Source organism: Geotrypetes seraphini, chromosome 6 (assembly GCF_902459505.1).
Source record: "Geotrypetes seraphini chromosome 6, aGeoSer1.1, whole genome shotgun sequence".
Lineage (NCBI taxonomy): Eukaryota > Metazoa > Chordata > Amphibia > Gymnophiona > Dermophiidae > Geotrypetes > Geotrypetes seraphini.
Genome location: NC_047089.1, coordinates 206,340,283 through 206,357,995, shown reverse-complemented (window position 1 = coordinate 206,357,995; position 17,713 = coordinate 206,340,283). Strand labels below are relative to the sequence as shown.

At 43.4% G+C, this 17,713-nt stretch overlaps 1 protein-coding gene across 1 annotated transcript in view; it reads right to left on the bottom strand.

Moving 5' to 3' along the window:
* ANTXR1 (ANTXR cell adhesion molecule 1) overlaps positions 1–17,713 on the bottom strand; it is a 278,540-nt gene that overhangs the window by 110,631 nt on the left and 150,196 nt on the right. Inside the window, exon 12 of the mRNA XM_033949187.1 lies at positions 16,607–16,685. Coding sequence (XP_033805078.1) covers positions 16,607–16,685 — 79 coding nt within the window. The remainder of the gene's footprint in view (positions 1–16,606; positions 16,686–17,713) is intronic.

The following is a 17,713-nucleotide window of genomic DNA, read 5'->3' as shown; positions in this document are numbered from 1 at the left end:
ATTAAGACACTATTCGTTGGTCTTCTCTAATCAAGACATCCGTCCTGTCAATGTGCTCTTGTGTGTGCGATGTTGATGGGCAACCAGAACAACCTTCTTTGGTTACACTTGTTCTTCCCACCTTAAAATTTTTTTACCCACTCATAAACCTTTTGTTGATTCATGGTGCTATGTCCATGCTGAGTCATTATCCAATGGTGAATTTCCACAGGTTTCACTTCCTCTCCAGAAAGAAAGCGCACTATTGCACATTGTTCTTCAATGGTGTAATCTTGCAATGGAGAGTCCGTGTTTCTGACCTCTTGGCTGTCACATGACTAAAAGCCAAGTGCTGCACTGTGCATGGACGAACTATACAACAGGCAATGTACGAGTACATATGTTGCATTTCGCTAGTTCTTTTCCAGTTATTACATAAAAACAATTGCTTTTAATTTCTGATTCACCCTTGCAAATGAACTTTGCATAACCTTCTATCTAATTGTTCCATGAACATGTAGTCATATGTGATAATGATGGAGATTGGAGACCAAGGGATTGTAATGATCAGCAAGGACTTCCAATAAAGCTTGACCAGCTAGGCTCTGATAAAATGAGAAAAATTGTAGAAGACAATCATGTTTAGCCATTGGGCAACTCAACAGGACCTATGCATTCTGAAAATAATCAGCCCTGGGGCTACCTACATTGGCTGTGATAAGGCTAATGTAATGCACTAGAATGGGGTGCTTTAAAATTACGTACAACTAATTGTGATTGCAAATTGTGCTGTCTCTAAATTCAGCTGAGCAATAAAACCCTCCCTAAGCAATAAAACCCTAGATAATGCTGAGCTACTAGGAAAAATGTCTTTATTTAAAATGCTTGTCACTCTACATCAATGGACTCAAACTCGTGGCCCGGCAGGTACTATTTTGAGGCCCTCAGTATGTTTATCATAATCACAAAAGTAAAATAAAACAGTCTCTTGATCATATGTCTCTTTAGCTATAAATGACAATATTATTATTAAGTCTTAGCCAAAACAAAAGATTTATAAACTATAGTTTTACCTCATGCAAAATTGTCATTTCTTTAATAAGACGTTAACTATTTTTTCTGAGGCCCTCCAAGTACCTACAAATCCAAAATGTGGCCCTGCAAAGGGTTTGAGTTTGAGACCACTGTTCTACATCAAGGTAATTTTGGTATGCACCAAGATCTCTTTTATCACAATACAAAGATGTAAGAGTGCCAACTTTCTATTTGGTAGGTCTTGTTGACCTACATTCATACTGCTGGCAGGTACAGAATGAAAATGAGTTTGTTCTGGTATTAGAGGAATTCTAGACAAGTGAAAGCCTTTTTCAGTGTGTGCCAAAAGCCTTAGGCATCCAACCAATTCCACTACCTCCTCCCCCACCCAGGAGGGATAGGCAGTCAAGATAGGAATGCTGCTTGCACTGCCAAGAGCCTTAGGCATCTAACCAATTCTACTACCTCCTCCTCCACCAAGGAGGCAGGCAAGGTAGGAATGCTACTTGCACTCTTCAATGAGAGGAAACTGTTTTCATCAAGGGAAGGTGGCAGGGGAGGGTATTGGAACAATAAGTGTGTGTGTGTGGGAAGGGGGGGGGGGTAGGGGAAGGAGGTAATAGCATAATAAAGAGGAGCTGGTGCAACCTAATAGGTTCTCTGAACTAGCAGAAGAAAATAAATGAATTTTGCTAGTCATTAGGGGATCAAAGACCAATTGAATGTAGGCCACAAAATGACACAGCATGAAAGACAAGGAGCTGGATGCCCTAAAAATGGTCGTTAAGACTGAACATCGATCGCCGTTTTGAAATCGGCCAAAAAAATCGGCCCGCAGCGATCTGTACAAACAGCTTCCCATGAAAAATGAGTTTTGCGGATGTCTGCCCCAATCCCATCTGATCGATCATTCAGAAAGAGACTCTCACACATGTGCAGAGCCAGCAGGGAAGGCTCGAACATCTGAGCAGCAAGGAAAGCCCCAAAGCATCCTTCAGCCACTCAGCTGTTCAGGGCTTTTTTTCTTTTTTTTAATGGCACAAATGTTATGTGTTTGTTTACACACATACACACAATATCAGTCCCGATTAAACAAAACAACAAAAAAAAGTGCTACCCCCTCCCCCCGATGGCCCCTGAAAGAAAAAATTGCGGCAGAAGGGATGCCCACTCCCTCCTGCTGCCATGTGGCTCACTGTGGAGCCATCCCCCGATCCCACAACCCTCCCATGCTGCAAACCCTCCCTTTCCCACCCCTGAACTTTGGAAAAAATCAGCAGAAGGGATGCCCACTCTCTTCTGCCACCGGGTGCTCCCCCGCAAAGCCACCTCCCCCATGCCAGGACCCCCTCTGCTTTCCTACTCCCCATACTTAGAAAAAAAATCAGCAAGAGGGATGCCCACTCCTTTCTGCCTCAGCTCCTCGGGCTCCCCCTACACCCCCCGTACCTCTTTTCTGAAGAAGACAGCAGGAGGGATGCCTGCCTACAGGCTTGCCTCTCCCAAATAGCAGTTCTTCCCCTTCCCTGTGCACAGGATGCACAGGGAAGAGCCTAAGGCCCTGATCGGCTCAAACACCTAAGAGCCCTGATTGGCTCAGATGCCCGGGGGCATCTGAGCCAATCAAAAAATGAAAACATATGGCAGACCTGTAGGTTTTTTGGGATCAGTATTAACTGTTGCTAAATTTAGTGCACGCCTTTGCCATGTTAGGTCATCAATCAGATGGCCTGTTTTAATATTAATGACCTAATTTTAATACTAATGAGCTCATTTGCATGGCAGAATAGGAGACTGTATGAATACACTGAAAACTACTTGGTGAGACATTTGGAACATTGGGTCGGAAAATTTGTCATCGCTAAACCAGCCAAACTGGTTTAGTGACGATCGTTAGACGATAGAACAATTTTGTGCATCCGGCCCAAGGTAAGATAAAAGGCAGCCAGAGCCCAGTCAGTTGCTGCTGTTATTCACAGAAATCAAAATATTATTTTTTATTTTCTTAACTACCTGGAAATACCCTTCTACACGAGAAAGTGTTATTATTTACCTAAACCAGGGGTAGGGAACTCTGGTCCTCGAGAGCCGTATTCCAGTTGGGTTTTCAGGATTTTCTCAATGAATATGCATGAGATCTATTTGCATGCACTGCTTTCAATACATATTCATTGGGGAAATCCTGAAAACCCGATTGTAATATGGCTCTTGAGGACTGGAGTTCCCTACCCCTGACCTAAACCATGCCTCAAGAAATTATTACAGGAATGCAAGTTAGTGATGCCTCTTCATCAGCTCATCCTTATCATCCTTATTTTATGGTTTGCTCTTTCTCACACCATTACTGCAGCTTCTTATGGATAATTACATATCAGGGAATAAAATTACTGCATGACAGTGCAAAATAAAAAGAGGCTTTGAACAGACAAAACGTGCAAGCCTATAGGGAGTGGAATGCCAGTGAGATCATGCTGGAAAGTATTTTGAAGATTTATCGCTTGACATAGATACGGTATGGGATTAAAAAGAGACAAGTATGATTTTCTCTGGTGGGCTGAAGATGGAATGTGCTTTCCTATTTCCCAAACTTTATTCCAGCTGCAATGATGAAATCAGTCATGGCTGAAGTCTGTAGCTGTATCAGTGTATCTCCCCCAACTCTCAATCCATGATAAAAGCTTTTCTACTCAACAGATGACCTTTTCCCACATCCTCAACCCTGACATCATCATATTCTTCTTCATTCTACTGGCAACCTCTGTCACACAGACTCTTTGGCTCACGACAGTTCTCTCTGCTGCTATATCTTTATTTTACTTTTAGAACATTAGAACATAAGATTTGCCACTGCTGGGTCAGATTAGTGGTCCATCATGCCCAGCAGTCCGTTCACACGGCGACCCTTAGGTCAAAGACCAGTGCCCTATTTGAATCTAGCCTTACCAACTTTTTCTTGAATCCCTGAAGGATGCTTTTCTTTATAACAGCCTCTGGATGAGCATTCCAAATTTCTACCACTCTCTGGGTGAAGAAGAACTTTCTTACGTTTGTACAGAATCTATTCCCTTTTAACTTTAGCAAATGCCCTCTCGTTCTCTTCACCTAGGAGAGGGTGAATAATTTCTCTTTCTCTACTAAGTCAATTCCCTTCAATATCTTGAATGTTTCGATCATGTCTCCTCTCAGTCTCCTCTTTTCAAGGGAGAAGAGGCCCAATTTCTCTAGCCTCTCATTGTACGGCAACTCCTCCAGCCCCTTAACCATTTTTGTTGCTCTTCTCTGGACCCTTTCGAGTAGTACTATGTCCTTTTTCATGTGCAGCGACCAATGTTGGATGCAGTATTCCAGGTGGGGGCATACCATGGCCTGGTACAATGGCATGATAACCTTTTCAGATCTGTTTGTGATCCCCTTCTTAATCATTCCTAGCATTCTGTTTGCCCTCTTTGCCACCACCGTACATTGTACGGACGGTTTCATTGACTTGTCTACAAGCACTCCCAAGTCTCTTTCCTGGGGGCTCTCTCCGAGTATAGCACCGGACATCCTGTATTCATGCATATAATTTTTGTTACCGACACACATCACCATGCACTTATCCACGTTGAACCTCATTTGCCATTTTGCGGCCCATCCCTCGAGTGTGTTTATGTCTCATTGTAGGTCTTCACAATACTTCTGTGTCCTCATTACTCTGAATAATTTTATTAAAGCTGTATACTCGTATACCCCTTACTTGAGTGGACTCAGCCAAGCTGGTTTACCAAATTTCAGTAAAAAGTGACCTTAGGTGTGCTTATGTTGATAATTCTCATGCGTTAAGGTCATTTTTCCACATGGGTAAAATAGCCTCTTTTTTCTATTTTTAAATTAATGGCCATGTGCTAATTAGCACATGAGCTCCTACTTTGTAGGCAATAAAGACCAGATTCTATAAAAGGCGTTGAGTAGCACCTACAATGTAGGCGCCACTCGGCATGGTTATCAATAAAAAAATCAAAACATCGGTTTATAGAATCATGCCTAGTGGCACCTAAGCAGACTTAGGTTTCGCTAGTCATCCCAGACATAGGCGCTGCTCCATTAGGCCAGTTTTTCACTCACTTAATTTGGTGGCGCCTATGTTGGCTGCCTAACAACATCTAAGTCAATCATGCCTATTCTCCACCCATAACAATGCCAGGCATCATTAGGCATCCTTAGGTGTGGAAGGGTGTCTCCACTTAGGCGTCACTAGACATCCTAAGAATTCGGCACCAAACTCATAAATTGTTTAATGTGGGTATTTTTGATTGGCTGAAAACCAGCAAGCTTAATTGCCACTGATTAAGCCAATTAAAAAATAAAAATTAGGTGCAGATTCCAAATTTAGGCATTACTAGGTGGTTGCAATTAAGGTGCCTAGAGGCGCCTAATGTAAGCACCATTTATAGAATCTGGCTCTAAGGCCTCACATGCTAATCATGAACTTATCAGTTACCACAGAACACACCTGCTCTCTGCCCCAACCCAACCCCAATGCTAAAAAATAAGAACTATTTTTTAGCACACAGGAAGTATGTGCATCGATGCCAATATTACTGTGGGATGTCTGAGCACACCTCACAGTAAGGTATTTTAAGCTCGGTAAGAAGACCTCTAAAAGCATTAAAATTACCAGCTTAATCACACCAAGTAGACCAGCAGCTTCTCTATTACTTATGATTGCTGTAGCTCTATAAAGTATTGGTAGCAAATCTTGCTTCCTTCAATTGTACTTTCACTTCAGTTCATGGGAGAGCACTGACCCTAGAATCAAAGTCTTTCATTCCACAGTGTCTTAAGATTCAGGTGCTGTCTTGAAGCTGCATATGATGTCATTCTGTGGTCTCACTGTGTATTCTGCATTCTTTTATTTGGCCCAGCACTCTTCACAGACCATATGGAAGAACCAGCTTTTGAAATTTTATAGCCCAGTGGATCTGTCATTAATCATTCGGAACAAATATGCTAAGATCTAGGAACCAACCACATTGTTCTTAAAATAAAGCCTTCGCAATTCAGCACATGCAGTAACTCACTTTAAGTAGTTACAAGGAGTGTTCAATAATTTATCTACCTGAGTGTGAACTAAAGTAGCAAGTGAGTTGAAAGAAGTCTGTGCATGTTGTGACATGTCTCAAGGTTACTCATGCACAGTTGCGGCTCAGTGTGAGTCTAACATTCCAAGAGACAGGATGTCAGGAGAGTCTTCGTGCGAATCAAGTAAGAAACTGCTAGATTTGGAGCACCATTTAGTGATAAAATTTCTCACAAAAAAAGGGAAAAAGTCAAAGGAGATCCATGAAAGTATGACTGTAGTTTATGGTGAGTCTGCCCCATCACCTACAAAGTAAAATTTTTGAGCAAGCAGTTTAAGTGGAGTAGAGAGTCCACAGAAGATGACCCTCACACTGGACAGCCTGTGGAAGCAACTTCCATAGAAATGCGCAAGAAAGCTGAGGACTTAATTTTGTCAGACAGACGAATTAAGGTTTCCCGAATAGCTGAAGAAGTGGGCATCTCAGCAGGTACAATTTGGAAAATAATTCATGAAATGTTGGGCATGTCCAATGTTAGTGCAAGATGGGTTCCAAGAATGCTGATACCATGTCAGAAGGTCTTGAAGCTCCAGTACTGTCAGGAGAACTTAGAGATGCTCCATGAAGACCAAGTTAATTTTTTTCATCATTTAGTGACTGGAGATGAGACTTGGGTCTATTACAGAGATCCTGAGTATAAAATGGAGTCAATGTAGTGGAAGCACAAGTCATCCTCATCCTAAAAAACTTTAAGACAGAAAAATCTGCAGGCAAAATCATGGCAACTGTCTTCTGGAATGATGATGTACTTTTGTTTTAGAGTTCATGCCACACAAGACAACCATAACTGGAGAGAGTAATGCCACACAATGATCACTTTGCGGGAGTCAATCAAGGAGAAAAGACCAGAAAAACTCAATAGCAGGCATGCTGCTTCTTCACAACAATGTGCCGGTGCACGTCATGAGAATGTGGGTTTCAGCAGCTAAACCATCCACCCTACACTCCTTTGGATTATTTCCTAGTTTTGAAGAAATTTCTCCATGGACAGCGGTTTTTAAGTAATGAAGACATCAAGGAAGCTGTGACGTCCTGGTTTGAAGGTCAAAAATAATTATTTTCAAAGGGGTTAAAGCCATTGCAGGAAAAGTGGATGAAGTATATGGAGCTAACAGGGGACTATACTGAAAAATAATTTTATTTTTTATTTTTTGAAAACTCTTTTCTTTCCTACTGAGATAGATAAATTATTGACGCCCCTTGTACTACAGTAGAACAAATATTATCCAAAATTTGTTAGGACCATAGTTGCTCTGGATAGTGGACATTCCTGGATAGTGGGGGTTTCCCTAGACTGTGACATTACAGAAGCCTTTTTAGGTAACGAAACCAACCAATTTTTGTCAAACCTAAGTCAAACCACACTCAAAATTCACCCTGAATCCACCTCAAATCCTCTCCTAACCATGCCTATTTGCCGGTAGGTGCCTCAAAGTAGACGCCTACCTCAAAGTGGTAGGCGCCTACCAAGTTAGGTGCCTACTGGCTAATTTTTTAATGGTGTTTTCTATTATCGGCATTGATTAAGCCAATTTAATAAATTAAGTCAGGTGTGCCAATCTAGACGCCTTCCAGCGCTGTTTATAGAATCTGGGCCTCTGAACCTATAGCCTGTATTATTTTCCCTATTTGTACCACCAAATGCATGTTCCCTATTTGTACCACCAAATGCATGTTCACATTAAAGTTCCCCAGTCTTGAAAGATCCTCCTGCAATTCTTAACTATTACCTTGTGTTTAAACTACTTTGAATAATTTAGTGTGATTACAACATTTCTAGATCATTTAAACTAAACTAAACTAAACTAAACCTTAAGTTTATATACCACATCCTCTCCATAAATTATAGATCCCGGCACGGTTTACATGAGCTTAAATATAGGAAGGAAATAGAATAAAGGGGGTTGGGGTTGAGTAAAGGGGGAGGATAGGTGAAAAGATAGGTTTTCAGGTGCTTACGGAATATTTGGAAGGAGCCCAGATTTCTTAGTGGGACAGAAAGATTATTCCAAAGCCCTGTGATTCTGAAGAGGAGAGATTTTCCCAGTTTACCTGCATAGAGAATACCTTGTAGTGAGGGGAAGGATAGTTTGAGTTTTTGGGTGGGCCTTGTGGAGTCAGGGCTTGAGGAGTTATAAGATAGAGGAATTAGGGGAGGGAGGATGCCGTGAAGAATCTTAAAGGCTAGGCAGGTGCATTTGAAATGAATCCTGGAAATTATAGGGAGCCAGTGAAGTTTGGACAGGAGTTGGGAGACATGATTAAATTTGCGTTTTGTGAAGATCAACTTGGCTGCAGTGCTCTGGATTAGTCTTTGAAGACTTTTTTTAGTTAGACTTAGATAGATGGCATTACAGTAGTCTAGTCTGGAGAGGATGATAGATTGAACAAGGATGTCAAAATGTTGTTGGCGGAAGCAGGATCTTACTTTTCTCAACATGTGGAGGCTAAAAAAGCATGATTTTACCAAGGAGTTGAGGTGGTCGTTGAAGGAAAGGGAAGAATCGATAGTGATGCCTAGGACCTTGCTTGAGAACTTAAGCTGCAATGAGGTGCTGGAGGGCAGTGAAAAGAGGGTGGGCAGCTATTCTAATTTTGGGCCGAGCCAGAGTAGTTTCGTTTTGGATTCGTTCAGTTTCATTTGTACTGAGAGTGACCAGGATTGGAGTTTTGATATGCGCTGTTATGTTCTCAGAGAGGTTGGTGAGGTTCGAGTCTGTCTCGAGAAGGACAAGGATGTCATCAGCGTATGTATAGATTGTTTCAAGGGAAGATAGTTGGAAGAGTTTCAGGGAAGACATATAGATGTTGAAGAGAATAGGGGATAGGGGTGATCCCTGCGGGACTCCGCAAGTCGGTTTCCAAGGAGCGGATGTGGTGCCATTTGTGTTGACAGTATAGGAACGGGAACGTAAGAAGTTTGAGAACCACTCTAGAACGGTGGAGTCGATGCCTATCTCAGAAAGTTGATAAATTAAGATGTCGTGGTGGACGACATTAAAAGCTAACTATCTCAGTTTCTATATAGCATCCCCTACGTCTATGTCCCTTCGCTTATCGCTTCACGTTCTCTTCCCCTCCTTCTTTTCCCCTTCCTCTTTGATCTGTCGGTATGTTGCGACTCACAAATGGAAGACTAGATTAGAAAGTGAAGACATCTGATCAATAGTGGGGGTGCTCAAGTACTGATAGCACCCACATAGCTGGCTCCTATGGGTGGGGGGGTGGGGCAGGGAAGTGTGTGTGGGCTGAGTTTGCCATGCCACAATCTGAAAAGCCTGGCAAGAATAGTGCCAGTCCTATGATCCTTGGCAACAGCAAGAAGCAAGAAATGTCAACCTCCCAGCTGGGAATACTTACTCAAGGAGTGTCTGAACAGATCTTGCAGAGGTTGTTTTGACGGAAATGAGAGAGTTTACCACATTTATTATGGTTTCTTCTTTTCATAATTTGGTAAGTTATTCGGCAGCATATGTGAAAGTGACACACCGGCTAGAACCAGGAAAAGAATCTGTTAATGTCTGCCTGCAAGCCAGCTGTGGTGCTGTCTCTTCCCAGCTATGCCACTGGAAACTCAAGTCACAGGTTTATGGGTATTTCCAGTATTCCAGTGGAAAGGTTTGCCCAGCTGCTAAAATATTTTGCATACTTTCAGAATTTTAGAGCTGAAAAACTAGGAATTATGTAGCCTACTGGAAGCAATTAACTCCTTCCCCCCACCCAAGATTTTACTTTGCTTCTGCAGCTCAGAATATTTGAGAGGCATAATTTTGGTATCTGAGCATTCACATTTAAGACTTTGACTTTAGTTTCTGACTATGCCAGCAGAACTGAAGGCAGATGATGGAAGGTATCATAAATCACTTCCAGGCATCATTTATTTCTCCACATCCCTGGAACACCTTGCCCCTACAGCCAGAGTAATTTTTAGAGATATGCTTTCATTTTTAAATGACAGGAAATCACAGCGGTATCTTTTGTTGTTTGTTACGAACAACATAAGAATAGCCTTACTGGTCAGACCAATGGTCCATCTTGCCCAATAGCCTGTTTTCATGGTAGCCAATCCAAGTCACTAGTACCTGGCAAAAACCCAAATAGTAGCAACATTCCATGCTATCGATCCAGGGCAAGCAGTGGCTCCCCCCATGTCTGTCTCAATAACAGACTATGGACTTTTCCTCCAGGAAATTTTCCAAATCTTTCTTAAAACCAGCTATGTTAACTTCTCTTACCACAACCTCTGGCAACATGTTCCAGAGCTTAACTATTCTCTGAGTGAAAAAATATTTCCTCCTATTGGTTTAAAAAGTATTTCCCTCTAACTTCATTGAGTGTCCCTTAGTCTTTGTAATTTTTGACGAAGTAAAAAAAATGGATCCACTACTCAGGATTGTAGACTTCAATCATATCTTCCCTCAGCCATCTCTTTTCCAAGCTGAAGAGCCATAACTTTTTAAGTTTTTCCTCATATGAGAGAAGTTCCATCCCCTTTATCATCTTGGTTGCTCTTTGAACTTTTTCTAGTTCCGCTATATCTTTCTTGAAATAAGGTGATCAGAATTGAATGCAGTACTCAAGGTGAGGTCACACCATGGAGCGATACAGAGGCGTTACAACATTCTTAGTCTTGTCAACCATCCCTTTTTTAATAATGCCTAGCATCTTTTATTTGCTTTTTTGGCTGCCACTGTACATTGGGCGGAAGGTTTCATCGTATTGTCTACAATGATACCCAGGTCTTTTTCTTGAGCGCTGATCCCCAAGGTCGACCCTAGTATTTGGTAACTATGATGTGGGTTACTCTTCCTGTGCATCACTTTGCATTTGTCCACATTAAATTTCATCTGCCATTTGCACGCCTAGTCTTCCAATCTCATAAAGTCTGCCTGCAATCTGCATGCGTTTTAACAACTTTGAACACAGTTTAGTGTCATCTGCAAATTCAATCACCTCGCTTGTCGTTCCAGTTTCCAGATCATTTATTGATCATTTAAATAGAACTGGTCCCAGTACAGATCCATGCGACACTCCACTATTTACCCTCCTCCATTGAGAAAAATGGCCATTTAACCCTATCCTCTATTTTCCATCCAATAACCAATTCCTAATCCACAACTGAACATTGTCTTCTATTCCAAAACTCTTTAATTTTCTCAGGAGCTTCTCATGAGAAACTTTGTCAAAGGTTTTCTGAAAATCAACCGGCTCACCTCTATCCACATGGGTATTCACATGTGAGGCAAGCTCTCCCTTGGCTGAACCCATGCTGACTCTGTCCCATTTAATCATATTTGTCTACGTGTTCCACAATTCTATTTTTTATAATTGTTTCTACTATTTTGCCTGGAACCATTTTTAAAAATTGGCGTAATACTTTTTGGTGGAATTCTATATGTTATATTTATAAAATGGAACGAATTCTTGCTATGCAAAAAGGAAATTATAACAAGTTTAAAAAAATTTGGGGGCCATTGATTGAATGATTAGACACTTTTTTTTTTATAGAAGAATAATATGATATGGGATTGGGAGGGTATAATGTGTGAGATTCAAATAAAATGTTGATATGTGTGGAAGGGAAGGGGGGAGGGGGGATAATATAAGATTTAATATTATATGAAGTATACAAGTGAATTGTATGAATATTGAATGATTATTGTATACAGTGGTGCCTCACACAACAAACTTAATTGGTTCCAGGAGCAAGTTTGTTATGCGAAAAGTTCGTTATGTGAAACGCGTTTTCCCATAACAATACATGTTAAAAAAAATAATTCGTTCTGTAGCATAAAATATGCTAAGATGACATAAAAAAAGATAAATTTTTTGTTATTATTTTTATTTAGATACATCTAAAAACATACCGTATTTGCCGGCGTATAAGATGACTTTTCAGTACCTTAAAATCCTCCCCAAAGTCGGGGGTCGTCTTATACGCCGGGTACTGTTTACATGCCCTTACTTTACATGCCCTAACATCTCCTTCTTTACCTCCTTACGGTGCTTACGGTAAGTCCTCCTGGCCCTGGCGACCCCCCCCCCCTAGTTGTTCGGGCCAGGAGGGAGCCTAAATCCTCCTGGCCACGGCGACCCCCTAACCCCACCCCGCACTACATTACGGGCAGGAGGGATCCCAGGCCATCCTGCCCTCTACGCAAACCCCCCTCCCCCCAACGACCGCCCCCCCCAAGAACCTCCGACCGCCCCCCCAGCCGACCCGCGACCCCCCTGGCCGACCCCCACGACACCCCCACCCCCCTTCCCCGTACCTTTCTGTAGTTGGCCGGACAGACGGGAGCCAAACCCGCCTGTCCGGCAGGCAGCCAACGACGGAATGAGGCCGGATTGGCCCATCCGTCCCAAAGCTCCGCCTACTGGTGGGGCCTAAGGCGCCTGGGCCAATCAGAATAGGCCCGGGAGCCTTAGGTCCCTCCTGGGGGCAGGGCCTGAGGCACATGGTCGGGTTGGGCCCATGTGCCTCAGGCCCCGCCCCCAGGAGGGACCTAAGGCTCCCGGGCCTATTCTGATTGGCCCAGGCGCCTTAGGCCCCACCAGTAGGCGGAGCTTTGGGACGGATGGGCCAATCCGGCCTCATTCCGTCGTTGGCTGCCTGCCGGACAGGCGGGTTTGGCTCCCGTCTGTCCGGCCAACTACAGAAAGGTACGGGGAAGGGGGGTGGGGGTCGGCCAGGGGGGTCGCGGGTCGGCTGGGGGGGCGGTCGGAGGTTCTTGGGGGGGCGGTCGTTGGGGGGAGGGGGGTTTGCGTCGAGGGCAGGAGGGCCTGGGATCCCTCCTGCCCGTAATGTAGTGCAGGGTGGGGTTAGGGGGTCGCCGTGGCCAGGAGGACTTGGGCTCCCTCCTGGCCCGATATTGTGTGGGGAGTTGGGGAATCGGCGGGGCAAGAGGGCTTGGGCTCCTTTTTGCCCCGATCGTGTCGGGGAGTCGGGGGGGCAAGAGGGAGCCAGGCGGAGAGAGGGCAGTTAAGCGCAGTGCCTGCGCGGAAGGATGCAGCTCGGGCGACTTCGTTGTGTGAAACGAAGTTCGTTGTACGGATCAAGACATAAAGTTCGTTGTGCGCAGCGTTCGCTGTGCGAGGCGTCCGTTATGCGAGGCACCACTGTACTTGTTATGAGATATGAAAATGAATAAAGAATTGGGAAAAAAAAAAAATCGGCCTAACATTGGGCACCCTCCAATCTTCAGGTACTAGATACAATTTTAGGGCTCCTTTTACTAAGCCGCATTAGGACTTTAATGTGCGGAATAGTGTGTGCTACGTTGCCCCGCGTGCTAGACCTTAACGCCAGCTCAATGCTGGCGTTAGTTCTAAAAGCATAGCGCGTGGTAATTTCCTGCATGCGCTAAAACTGCTAGCGCAGCTTAGTAAAAGGAGCTCTTAGTGACAGGTCACAGATCACTAAGAGCAAATCAGCATTTTCAAGTTAGGCCGATTCCCATTCAAAACACCACCACCATCAAACCAGCACGATTTTCTTTCATTTTTACATTTTAACATTGCAAAATACTTTTCAAGAAAAAAAAGAAGGCAGACCAGATATATTTCAGCACCTGATGTAGATCTGCGTTTCGGCACAGTATTGCCTATGTCAGGAGTCAACAATTCACTCTAAACAGGTATAGATGCATACAGTATTCATACAGATGAAGAGCAGTAACAAGAACAAGTGCATCCAGAATAGGCACCCCAGTATTCAGCTGGCGGCAGTCTGAACCGGCTAATTGAACCCCCCAATATTCAGTGTTGGGCCTTGTCTGGGCACTGGCACCGAATACTGGCGATTAAGCCTTTTGCAGGCCCAGCCGATATTCCTCTAGATCTGCATAAAAGTTATATAGGCCTGGCTGAATATTGGGCTGAGGCCTGCATAAGTAGTTTTTGTTTTTTAAATTTAAAACAACTACAACCCTGGAACCCCCGATTCTCCCTCCCAACCGCACTTCAAGGATTCCCTCTCCTCCCCACTAGGCTGCCCCCCCAACCTGCCTCCCAGGCCTAGCTAAATTCCTAGTGGTTTTCAAGGTCAGGAGCTCAGCCTTTTTGAAGTGGTCTTACAAAATGGATGCCATGACCTCTCGCAACAGCTCATGGTTACAGCAGCTGTTTTGAAAGGCTGCCACAAGGGAGCTTCGCTCCTGCCTCCAATGATCTCAGCTGGACCACAGGGGGAGGGCATCTGGGGGGGGGGAAATCGGGGAATCAGGGGCTCAAGAGGTGCTTTAAAAAAAATTAATAACAAATTATTATGGAGGCGCAGGCCCGATATTAAGCCGGGGCCTGCATAAGAAAAGTGGCTGAATTTAGGATACCATTGTAGAATGGTGATTATACCATAACCCCTATACCACAGGACACCACTTGACGCCCTAACCCCTGTCAGCATTACATTGTGTTGGCATATCCAGAATGTCAGCAAAGGCTTAAGGGATATTATATTAAACAATCTGACTCTTGGTAATGTCTGCAGATAGATTGAATGGCCCCTATTTTACATGTCTTAAGCCCAATGCTTGGGAGTATCCTTCAAGCCCTACACTTTCAAAAGATAAGGGGCCAGATTCACTAAACGCACCGATCATGTCCCGACCAGTTTGCGATCATTCCCCAACCCTGACCCGATTCACTAACCTTGTGCCCAATCATTCTCCCACCCAATCCGATCCGCCCATGCAAATGAGGAGAAATGGCATGCATAAGTAGGAAGTCATCAATTCACTAAACAGAACAAGAAACACTGATTGGGTTTGCCGATCCAAAATGAAGAGACTGCTGAGGACCAATCGCTTGCTGTCTTAGCCGACTCTCCTGCTCTCTGCCACCCTGAAATCTCAGTATCGAGGTTACAAAACAACTCTTAAAATAAAAAATAAAATTGTACATTACTCCCCATATATTCTGCAAAAAGCACAGTGCAGTGTGAGCCCGTGGTTTTAATCCATGGGTAAAAAGTGAGTTCTGTTCCATAATCTGGCTGCAGCGTGTTCTATTCCATTAAATTGAAATGTCCACTCAAGTAAACTGCAGCCACCCCTCTTCCTTTGTTTTGACCTCGCTCGTACGGAGAGTAAGCGCATGCGCGGATCGCATCTACAGCCAACCAGGATGGTCTGCACATGCGTTTCGATCACTCTGCAGCAATCTGTGGGATCGCGGTGGGGCGTGCGTCCAATCAGATAATTTGCATGAGGACTCTGTACTCAATCGGTCGCCCAACAGAATTCGGCCACGATTCGCCCAACAACGATCCAGACCGGTGAGTTTAGTGAATCTAGGCCATGGTAAAGACAGGTGCTTGAGTAGAACTACTAAAGGTACCTAGACAGCCTAACTCTGAAAACCATTTCTTCAAAAGAGTCATCATGCCCCCTTGTTAATTTAGAGCCATTGTTATAAACAAATACCAAATTGTGACACAGAAAGATACTGGAAAATACTAAAAATTCAAGTCTATGAAAGACAGGCTTCACCTCTCTGCCTCTCTTTCTTAATTTCTCTTTTTCCTCCAGCCTTCTCACACCTCCACACCTACCCATTCAGACACATATATCATTCATTCAGATAAATCCCCCTGCCTGCTCTCTCCTCTCTCTCTTCCTTCTTCAGCTTCTTCACACATACACACACTCCTCCATTCCCAGACCCAAATCATATAAGTCTTCAGGACAGCCACAATTTTCACTTAGATACATGCACACTAAAGCTGCTTTGTAACCAAGTTATGCTCTCCATTTTTAATAAGATTATTTCTGTACTATATATCTTTGCTGGCTTACATTTCAGGCATCTATCATGGCCCTAGGACTGCTTAAGTTCACCCAAGGCCACTTTTGGGTGAAACCACACCCACACCCAGCCTTGGGAGAGCTTAAGTGTCTCAATGTGTCTCCCTATAACCACGAAAGATGCCTACAGTGTAAGCAGCCTGCCTTGGGGGTTTAAAAAAAAGAAAACATGTGTCCCTATTGGCTGGTTAGACAGTGGTAGGACACCTACTGCTGCCTAAAATCAGGATGCCGTTTATAGAATTTGCCCCTTAAGGTATCCTTTCTACAGCTTCAAAAATATGGATTCTACAGCTTCTGGTTTTTGTTTTCCTGTATCATCCTCACCTTTTTTTTCCTCGCATAAGGCCATTATTTTCTTTTGTTTCATCAATAAACTTATGTGGTTTGGAACCATTACTTGTGTTGTGGACATATTTTTAATGGAATGAAAAAAGAGTGTGAGATTTCCTAGGCCTAAGGCTTCCCAACTTTTGCTCATCCCATCCCACAAAATTGTTTCTAGACACTGTTATTGTTGCTTAACCTCTACTGGGAGCAATCTTCACTGAAATAGGGCTGTATATGTCAAACCTTACTCACTTGACCTCCCAAGATTCTTTAGATGTGCCAGGTGACAGGGGTATTTCTCTGCGAGCCAATATCCAGATGTAAACAGCTCATACTTACACAGTGGGTTGTGGTGATGATGACAGAGCTAGAGATGAAACTGAGGCCATCATTCATGCTGACCTGCAGCGCTGCTTCCCTGCAATGAGAATGGAAAACAAACTGTGTCAGTAGCTTCTCAGGGACACGTCTAAGACTCTTTTGACTTTGGGACACAAGAATCCAAGACCCCTGATTTTACTGGATTCTGGAGAAGAACAATAAAACCTGTCTCAAAGGATGGGCAAGTAGGGCAACTGTCTGGGTCACCAACTTAGGCACAGGCATTTAGGCCAAAAGGAACCCTGGCATACATAGGGTGTACCTAAATGTTAGAAACCTAGTGCCACCTAAGAATGCTTAGACGGCACTAAGCCTATAATAGGAACCTAGCTTTTATAGAATCATGCATGGCGCTGATATTTTAGGTAACGTATATAGAATCGGGCTCTTAGGGCCAGATTCTGTTAATGGCACCTACATTTGTTGATGCCTACAATGTAGGCATTTAGATGTGTCAATCACACGTTAGGCATCTCTAATAGAATCGTGCCCAAATTGTAGCGTCTCTAATGTAGGCCAAGGTTTACCATACCTACAATGTAGGCACGATTTTGTTAGAGATGCCTACCACCCAATCCTTTAGTTTTTTTTTTTGTCGTTATGAGCTTGTTAAAGCTCATCAATGATGTCATTAACTCTAATTTTGAAATGGATTTTTATTGATGTAGGCACCTAAAGCACCACTTATAGAATTTCCCTCCTAAGCATGCAGTCTTTCTCACTGTGGAACCACCATACATGTGCAAACCATTGTGCACGTCCTGACTAGTGGGCATGCGCAGACTTGGGAAAAGAGTGAACCCTACTTCTGAAACAGTGTACCCTCTTTCCACGTAATGCACACTATTATTTTAGTTAACTTGATTTTTTAATCCGAGCTCAGAACGGGTTACAGGTGAACATACATAATGTACAGTCAAGACATACTTGACAATTTGGCATACTTGACATACTTTGACATACTTGACAATTTGACATAGGTACAATACAATGTGACGTATTTACAATATAATGTGATGTACTTACATTACCATTTGACGTACTTACAGTACAATGTGTGAATCA